Consider the following 9,432-nt stretch of genomic DNA (forward strand, 5'->3'; position numbering starts at 1 on the left):
CCCCCCCCCCCCCCCGGCCTCCTGCCTCCTCTCAGGGCCAGGCACCTTCTACCCCTGAGTTTCCCGCCTGCCCCGTGTTCAACTTTCTGCATTCGTGATGCATCTTTAAGCGAGTTAGTCTGTGAACCCCCTGGCACCGCGCCCGGCGCGTTGTGCGCGTCCAATAAATATTAGCAGCTTTTATTGCCTGGCGATCAGTGTGCACAGAGCATCTGGGGGTGTTGGGTTGTTTATTTTCCTCCCAAAGTGTTACTTCTCTCTGTCACTGATGCTAGGGTGCACCTTCTGGATTTTGCACATTTTCACGTCTCCAACGCGGGGCGGGGGGGGGGGGGCGGTTCCTGTAGGTGTAATTGAAGGCTCCCCACGGTGGTACGTAAAGGAGCAATTCGTCTTACACCTTGCTCTTTACTGGAAAGTACTATACAGCAAACAGCTCCTTTTGCACGCACTCAAATGCCACGGGTGACTCCTGAATCTGCTGCTTGGCACCAGAGGAGGGGGGGGTCAGGGGTGCGGCGCAGGCGGACGAGCAGACCCCCCCCCGCCCCCCCGCCCAAGGAAGGGTTGTGGTCGAGATGAGGGAGAGAATTCCTTAGCCCGCCCCTGCAGGGGTGACACCCCCAGGACTCCTCTCCCCACATCTGCCCGGGGCCCCAGGACGGCACCTCCGTGCCGGGCTCCACACATCTCGACGGCTTGCTCCAGCCGGACCTGAACACCTTAGCCCCCCACCCCCCCCACCCCCCCAAGCCACATCAGCTCTGCATAGGCTGGTCCCTCAGCCCGAGGCGCCCACGGCCCCTGCTCCTCTTCCGCCGACCCAACTCCCTCTCTTCCTTCAGAGCTCAGCTAGATGGCCACCTCTTCCGGGAAGCCTTCCTTGACTGTTTCCCCAGCCCTCCGCCACCCCCAATCTAGTTTTGGAGATGCTCTTCCTCTGTGTTCCCACGCCCCTTCCTTCCCCCCCCCCACCCCCCGGGGAAGGGGGGGTGCTTATCAAGACCCACAGTCACCACCTTTGAATTCATTCGTGTACTCATGCAAACACCCACTCACTGGGTGTCCCAGGCGCCGGGAGACTTGGGCTGGGCCACCAGAGCCCCCCCAGGGCCGGGCCTGCTCTCGCCTCCCCCCACCCGGCACAGAGCGGCCGCTTGTCACATGGATGGGAGGAAAAACGGATGGGCCAGGCCATTTCTCGGTGACCGTGCTCGAAAGGGGGAGGATGTGAAGGCCCCGGGATCCACTGTGCTTCGGGACTCATGACCTTCACGCTGAGCCCCGGGCCCCGGGGCAAGGCCCCCTCTGACCCCGTGTGCCCCCTCTCCTGGCCGGGCACGGAACGAAGGCGACCTCCAGGCTGCTCCGATCCCACGGTCACCTGTAGGTCAGGGCCTTGCAGATGGGCGGGCACCAAGTTAGCACCGCCAGGCCTCGAGCGCCAGCCGTGTTCCCGCCCCAGAAACGTCCTAACGCCCCCTTCTCTGGCTGGATTCACGGGGAAGAGCTCAGAGGGCAGAGGGCAGAAGAGCCCGTGCCGAGGACACACGGGAGGCGAGCGGGAGGGCCAGCATTTGAGCCCAGGGCCGGTGACTGGAAGCACACCCTCCGGGCCGAGGCTACGTCTTCCCACAACGTTCTTGCCAGAGTCTGGAGTGTGGGGTTTGCGAGACAAAGCTCTGTGTCAGCAATCAGGCCCCTCCCGGAGTCCACGGGGAGACACCTTGCCCCAAGCAGCTCTGAGCGACGTCCTCCAACTGAATGGCATTAAGGTCCCCGGCCGGCAAGGCAAAGTGGCCCGCCGCATCCGCCCCCACCCACCCGGGTGTCTCCAGGACCCTCGCCGTCTCTCGCACCTGCTTCCACCCAAGCCCCCAGTCCCTGGAGGGAAGACGGAGGGTGCAGAGGAGGAAGAGGCTCGAGAAAGCCACACGGGGTCCCCTGAGGGGCAGGGGGATGACGGAGTTGGAGATGAAACAGGCCACTCAGCAGAGGAGAATTAGTCTTCTGAGATCACCTTAAACACGAAGTACTTTTCCTTTTTATAGGCTGCTGTTTACGTGTCTCGCAAAGAAATCTGCTTGAGATAAGAAGGGGGGCTCCGGGCGCAAAGAGCAGGCCACGGGGCCGGGGCTGCTTTATCAGCCTTTGGCCGTGGCAGAGCCGGGTGCACACCCCGGGGTCCGGGCACACAGGGCCCCCGCCTCCCCTGGCAAGGAGAGCAGGCGCTGGGAAGGTATCCCAGGCGGTGGGCGTGAGGGGTGCCAGGAGCCCGGGGTTCGAGGTCCACTCTGCCACTAACCGCTTACGTGAGCCCCCAGCTGGAGGGACGTGGCTTCGTCCCCTGCGTGGCCCCCAGGGCTGGCTCCCCGTGGCCGAGGGGAGGCAGGAGGTAAGAAACCCCAGAGGTGCCTCAGTTGAGGGCTGGCGTCTTTCCCCGCTGCCTCCTCTGTGTCCCCAGCCTCCAGAGGCGGCCATGGGGTCTGGCGGAGGAAAAGAGGGCTCAAGAGGAAGGGACGCGCTGGCTCGATGCCCTGCCAGCCCAACGTGCCCAGCCCGCCCCCCCCGGTCTTCTTCCTCGTTTGCTCAGGGAGCCGGTGCGGGAGCCCCCGCGGTAGACAGAGACTGGGCTCCCAGTATCAAAGTGGGAAGAAGAAAAATGTCCCTCCAGGGGAGGCCAGGCAAGGTGGGATCCAAATGCTCAGCACCCCCGTCTCCTATGAGCACCCCAGCCAAAGGCAGGATGGGGTCGGGGTGTCCCAGAGACCCCCCTAGAACGAGGGGCCGGTTCTTCGGCTTTAAGGCACCCCGTGCTGAGGACCGTCGGAAGCCTCTGGCCATTTGCAAGGTCCCAGGGGAGTGGCCGAAGGGGACAGAGGGGCAGGGCCTGGAGAGCGGCCCGAGTCCAACCCCTCCTGGGGGCTCCAAGCTCCCCAACCTTTGCTACTCCTCAGAGGAGCTCGACTCTGGGTCCATCTCGGGGGGGGGCAGAGGGGGGTCTCCATATGCTTCCCATGAGGGTCTGTTCCCCACCCCCCACAGCCCCTGGCCTCCTGATGGCCCACCCGGCCCACTGACACCGAACCAGGTCCTGTCCCCACCCCTAACCTGAGCCCTCTGGAGGTCCCCTGCACCAACTCGGCCTCCACCCCTCCAAAGCCGGTGCCTCACTGGACTTCTTCCGCCCCACCGCCACCCAGGCAGCCACCCGGCTCTGTCTCTGTGCCCCCAGCCCTGCCCCAGTCTAAGCCCGTCATCTGCCTCGAAATCACTGTGACGGCCTCCCCGCTGGCCTCCAGGCGCCGCCAACCCGTTCCGCACAAGGCCGCAAAGGACCCTTCCCGCAGGTCCTGCTTAGAACCCCCCTAGAGCTATAGAGGCCCCCAGGGCAGGTCCCGCTGGGCCCTCCGGCCTAGGGCACCTGCGGGCTCCCCTCCCCCATCCCGCCCTGCCCAGCTCTGCACCTGCCTGGTTTCTTTCCTGGCTCCCAACACACCTTGGTCTCCCTCCAGGACGGAGGCGGCAAATACCGTTCAGCCTAACTGTCACCTCCTCTGGGAGGTGGTTCTTCACTCCCACCCTGCCTTCGGGTCACAGCCACCCCGCTGGGCTAGATGGTGAGCTCTGTGGGGCTGGGTGGGGGTGGGGGGGGCGGCCCGGAGGAGGGCACGTAAGGGACAGAAGGGAGTCCTTGGCTTGTCACCCCCGTGGGCCCCTTCTTCCCTTACGTCACCCTCCTTGTCTCCCAGCCCCTGCCTAACACAGTGACCTCTACCCAAGCCCCAGGGAACAAGAAGACAGTTGCTTTTCTTTATGGTGCCTTGTGACAGTCCCTGACTGGTGAGGGTTTGGTTTTTTTTTTTGGATTTTTTTTTTTTTTTTTTGCTTCCCTCGTGAGACCCTAAGTAAGCTTCCTGGGGGCATCGGCTCGCAGCCGTGCATCCCAGCCGAGGCGGAGACTCCAGAAATAGCCACGGAGTGAATTAAATGCCGCAGGGTTTAGGTTAGACATCGGGAAGAACTTCCCGATGAGAAGTTCTTTTTCTTTCCGCAATGTTGCGAGAAGTTTGGCACGTGTCAGGAGCCGATGCCTGGGATCGCCCAGGCCGACCTCCCTGTGGGGTGGCGTGACCCCAGGGCCGCTGAGAAACAAGGCTCCCCCCCACCAGCTCCCCACCGCCCCGCCCCAACCCCGCCCAGGAGGAGCGGGCCACAGGGGGACTTCCTGCTATTCCTAGATCCTTTCATCTGACAGACTCCAAACTCTGGCAAATGTTCCACCGTCACCTCCCGCCCCAAGGGTGTGAAAGCCCCTTCGTGCTCTGGGGGGAGAAGGGACAACTCTAACGAAGCAGGCTTGCCTCTTACCTGAAGCTTCAAATGAGGCTGGGGCTGGCACAGGCTCGGTCACTGTGCTTAGGTCTACATGCCAGGTCACCAAGGGAGGGGGGGGAAGGAGGCGGTGTTTGATGTTGGCCCAGGCCCCTGGGGCCACAAGCTCTCAGCGGCCTCTGATGCCAAGGGGCGGACGGCGGGGGCTCTGGCTCGGGCAGCTGGAATATGCGCCCCCAGGCAGCAGCAGAGGGAGGAGGCCTTGAAGGCACATTTCAAACAGATCCCCCAGGAGCCCCCCCTTCCCCTTGAGACACAGGGGCACCTGCTGACTCTTCACCCAGGGCGCCTGGCTGAGGGCCTCACGCACTTCAGTTCAGCCAATACCCCTAAGCTCCCAGTCTGAGCTACACGGAGGGGCAGGAGCCTGGGCCCAGGGGAAGACGTAGAGACGGGGGCCCGGAAGGAGCACACGTCCAAAGGGAGCTCCTGATAGAGGAGGGACCCAGGGCTGGGGGTGGGGGGGGGGTGGCAAGGCAGCGAGACGAAGGCAGCTGAGCGCCCCAAGCTAAATGCTACTGGGACCTGCAAAGGTTTGGAAATGTTCAGCCGTGTGTGGGGCTGGAGTTTGGCAACGACAAGCAGTCAGCCCTGGTAAGGGGGTGACAGGAAAGGAGAACGGGTCAGGCTGGGGATGGCCTTGAACGAGTCTAGGAGATGAGACTGCTCTTGCTAAGAGGGTAAAAAGTCAGATCTCAGCAGAAGAGTGACACCTGAGAGTGGCTCGGGGGTGCACCTGCCCGAAACAAAGAAACAGACTACCTGGAAGGCATTGGAAGGCGCCGGGGTCAGACCCAGGTTCGAATCCTCGTTCTCCTGCTAACATGCTGTGTGATCTGGGCCGTGCCTCGACCTCTCTGAGCCACGTTACCCTGTGACGTGGGAATATGCATCTCTGCCTAACCCCCAGGCTATGGCACGAAGGGAGGTTGGCCAGCTGGTCGGGAAAGAGCTCTGCAAACTGTAGAGGGCTGGGCCCCCACACCACGGCCCTGTCAGTCCAGACAGAACAAGCAGGTTGCAACCCTGGAGAGTGAGGGGCTGCAAGGCCCGCCCCTGCTACCGCCTTCTTGCCATCGCGAACACAAACAGCTCTTTCCCCAATGACATCTGTCTGGGAGAAATTTGAAATTTAAAACGGGCAGCCCCATTACTTCCTTTCCTTGGCGAGCGGGGGGCCCCCCTCATCTTGCCTGCCTGCCCCAGTCCCTTGGCAACCCGGCCTGGGGCAGCCCCAGAGCTGTCCCTCCGCTCAGCTCTGAATCTCCAGCCCCGTCTCTGGCCAGCCCCGGAGCTCTGCCCTCACCCCCCACCCCCCCGCCACCTTCCAGTGCACAGCCCTGGGCACCCTCCAAGCCCCTGAAGCCCCCTCCACTGCCCCTGAAGATGCAGCAGGAAGGATCAAACAAACAGACGTGGAACCTCGGACCCAGGTTCAAATCTCAGCAGAGCCTCACGGCCTCTGGCAGGAGCAACCCTCTCTGAGCCTCGCTTTCCTTGTCTTAAAACTGGAGAATCATGATATCCAGGCTTCTCACATAAGACAAATATTTATCGATCCTTTACTGTATGGGGGAGGGGAGACAGAGCTGTTTAAAGTGTAAGGGTCCAGAGGAGATCCAGGGGATCGGCACCCTGCCGGGCACCTGGCACAGGGTGGTGCCCAGGGTGGAGAGTTAGCAAGTGATTAAGATGCCCACTGCCGAGGGGTGGAAACACACTCAGCGAGGGTGTGATGTCTGTGGTCGCACAGTTACCTAAAAGGCTGGTCACCCTGCGAACTATAGGTCTCTCACCCCCTCTGCACACGCGCACAGGGAGGCTGTTGGCGGCGCAAGAGGGCCCTCTCGCACAGCGAGCGGCTCCTGCCGGGGTGCTGCCCCCGTCCGCACCCCAAGTTCAAGCCTCTTCTGGAGGAGGAGGAGAGGAGGGCGCCCGCCTCACCCCAGGCCTCCCGACCCCCGCGGGGTGCACCCCAAACTCCAGCCTCGAGCTGGGCGCCCACCCCGCCGGCCGGAGCGGCCACCACCTCGCCCACCGCGCGGGCCCCAAGTCCCCACGCCCCGGGCCCGCGTGTACCTGCGGCTTGTCACGCGGCCGGTCCTCAAGTTGGGAAGCGCCGCCCATGGTCTTCCACCGGTCGTTGACCATCTTCCGGCAGGACTGGCGGGGGCGCCCGGCGAGGCGCGCCGCTGCGGAGCGCAAAGACGCCGAGGTGGGCGCGGGCTCGGGCGCGGGGCGCGTTCTGCCCGCCAGATCCCCGCCTCGGGGCCCCGCGCCAGGCGGCCCGGGCCAACGGGGGTGCGTGTGCGGGGGTGCGCGGGTGAGGACGGGGTGCGCGGGGATGCGCGGGTGACAGCGGCAGCGGGAGCGCGAGAGCAGCCCGCCCGCCCGCCGCTCGCGCTGCGCGCCGTCCCCGCTCTCCGCTCCCGCGCCTCCCCCTGCGCGCTCCTCTCCCTCCTCCCTCCTTCCTTCTCAATCTCCGTGTCTTTTTTGTCTCGGACTCTCTTTGCCTTTTATTGCTCCCCCGGCCTCCCTCCCTCTCTGTGTCACACACACACACACACACACACACACACACACACACACACACACACCCCGGAGGCCTGCGATAGTTCACTCCACCTCCGAAAAGGCCCAGATAAAGGGGCAGAACCGGCCCCAGGCCCCTGGGGCCAGCCGGGAGGGCGGCAAACCGCAGCGGGCAGCCCGCCTCCAGCCCGCCTTCAGCCGGCTCCGGGAGGGGCCTGGGAAACCCCGACGGCGCCTCCTCGCAAACTTCCTCCGGCGGGACCCGCGCCAACTCACCGTGCGCCGGGGGCGCGGCGCCGGGAGGGCCCAGTGGGCGTCCCCGCCGGGCCGTCGGGCGTCTCCCGGGCGCGGCGCCGCGTTGCTCCCGCTCCCTCGGGGCGCAGGCCTCACCCGGGGACCCCGGCGGGGCAGGGGGTGGGGCCGGCCGAAGTGCGCCCCCTGCGGGTCTCCGAGGACTCCGATCCGGCAAGCGCGCCCCGTCCTGGAGTCACAAGCCGTTGGGACCTTCCCCTCCGGATCCGCACCAGCGAGGCCGGCCTGGGGGCGCCCCCGGCCAGAGTCCGCCACCCTGGATCCTGCCTCCCCGCGCCGCCACAGCCGCCGGCGCCGCGGTCCCGAGTAGGAGCCGCTCGGCGCGCTGGATCGCCCGCGTCCCCCAGGCGCGCCCCGCACCGCCTCAGCCCCCGCCTCCTCCTCTGCTCCGGAGAGTGGGGATTTGTGCAGGGAGGGGGCTTTTCAGTCGCCCCCTCCCACCAGCAGCACTTTTAAAAGCATTTAATCCGCCCGGCGCAGCCTTCGGAGGTAATTGACAAAGTCCTTAATCTGCGCCGTTAACGAGATGCTATTGTAGCTTCTGACCGGGAGGCGCCCACACGGCCCGACGCCGCGTTCTCTGCGGGCCGCCCCCTCCCCAGGCCGCCGCGGGAGCCCCGCCGGCTGCCCCTCCTCCGCCCCTTTCTTCCATCCCTTCAGCTCCCCCAGCTTCAGAGTAGACACCCCTATTTTCCGCCCCCCGCTTCTCCCCAGAGCTGTTTTCCGGCTCCCGGGGAGCCTTGGCCCGCCACGCTGTTCCCTGGCACCGTCTTCGTCTCTTCCCCACCGGCTGCCAGTCTGTCGCCCCATCTTCGTCCCTCTCCCGGCCCCTCTCCAAGGCCCGCACAGGCAACGCGGGCTGCCTGGGGGTGGGGGCCGCGCCCAGCCTGCGCGGTGGCCGCGCCCTGAGCCCGGAAGCCCCGGGACCCCGTGCCCCCCATGCCGTCTGAGCGACTGTCACTCACCCACCAGCAGCTGGGTTCGCAACACGCCAGCTGTTTGGCGCAGCCTCCTCTGCCTCCCAGGGCTGCCGGCTGCCCCACCTGCAGCCCCACCCCGTTTGCGCCCCACCCCGTTTGCGCCCCACGGGGAGGCCGCCTGGGTGGCTGGGGAGGATCCCACAGCACTGGCTGGGGGGCGCGGGACCTGTGTGGAGTCCAGGCTCTTTCCGGATCGCACCCTTCTTCCCCTCCGCCCCCTTCCCTGTGGGTTAAAGGGATTGGCAGGTGACCGAGGGGGCCATCCGGCTTGCTCAGAGGGGTGTAGTGGAAAGCACAGAGCCCTGGCTGTGTGGCCTGGGGCAAGCTACTGCGCCTCTCTGAGCCTCAGTTTCCCCATGTGTACCAAAAGATTAACAGCACCCTCTTTGGAAGGGCTCATTGCGAAATTCTAAGAGAGGGCTCCTTGAATCACCGCAGCAGATTTCAAACTTTCCTGCTACGACCTTGGGCAGATTTCCTGTCGTCTGTAGCCTTGGTTTCCGCGTGGAAAGAAATCAGGACCTCCCCCTTCTTGGTGGGGGAATTGTGAAGTTTGCAGGCACAAGGCTGGGACTGCAAGTCTGTGGCACTGATTTGGGGAGAGGATGTAAACTCCAGATGTGTCTACGTGCAGACAAAAGAGCACCCTGCTGGGGAGGGGGAAACCCTGAACTGAGACTCTGAGACCAGGGCGGTGCGGAGGGTCAACCGAGGTTGGGAACGCGTGCTCTGAGGGAGCAGGGAAAGCATCCTGAAGAAGGAGAGGCGTGAGCCAGGCCTGGCAGGCCGGGATGTCTGGAGGCTGGGGAAGAAGGCATTACAGCAAAGGCAGAGAATGGAGAGTGACAATAGGCTGTGCCGGCAGGTGCAAGCCGGAGGATGCTGGCTGGAGATCCGCTCCCAGGCCCGCGGGAGGACAGTTGGACAGGTGAGTGGGCGCCACCTAGCGGCGCCTCCTGGCACTGCTGGCGGCCGGTTGTCTCACCTGCTGGACAGCAGGCTCCTTGCTTTCCTGCCCTTGAGAGGGTGCAGTGAGGACGTGTGTCAAGGACGATCTTCGCCTACCCACCCCCTGGGCACCCCAGGAGAAGAATCAGGCCTGCTGCAGCTCTGGCATGAGCCTGCAGCCATTTGCTCAGTGCTTTACACGCTGTATTCACCTCACACACTTGGTGTCTCGGGGAGAGGGGAGGGCCACCCTCACTCAGTTCAT

General features: G+C 64.7%; 1 protein-coding gene across 3 annotated transcripts in view; it reads right to left on the reverse strand.

Annotated features, from left to right (window-relative positions):
* FIBCD1 (fibrinogen C domain containing 1) overlaps window positions 1-8,311 on the reverse strand; it is a 31,998-nt gene extending 23,687 nt beyond the window's left edge. Inside the window, exons 1-2 of one of the 3 annotated variants that reach the window (XM_040482659.1) lie at window positions 8,205-8,311; window positions 6,475-6,587 (exon numbers count right to left, since the gene is read on the reverse strand). In XM_040482659.1, coding sequence (XP_040338593.1) covers window positions 6,475-6,546 — 72 coding nt within the window. In that variant the 5' untranslated portion in view covers window positions 6,547-6,587; window positions 8,205-8,311. Of the gene's footprint in view, window positions 1-6,474; window positions 6,759-6,992; window positions 7,139-8,204 lie in introns of those variants that run through there. The other 2 variants (XM_040482660.1, XM_040482661.1) reach the window with 2 other exon arrangements.
* Between the last annotated feature and the right edge of the window lie 1,121 nt (window positions 8,312-9,432).

The sequence above is a fragment of the Herpailurus yagouaroundi genome, unplaced genomic scaffold, assembly GCF_014898765.1.
Source record: "Herpailurus yagouaroundi ecotype Mexico unplaced genomic scaffold, PumYag 160, whole genome shotgun sequence".
Lineage (NCBI taxonomy): Eukaryota > Metazoa > Chordata > Mammalia > Carnivora > Felidae > Herpailurus > Herpailurus yagouaroundi.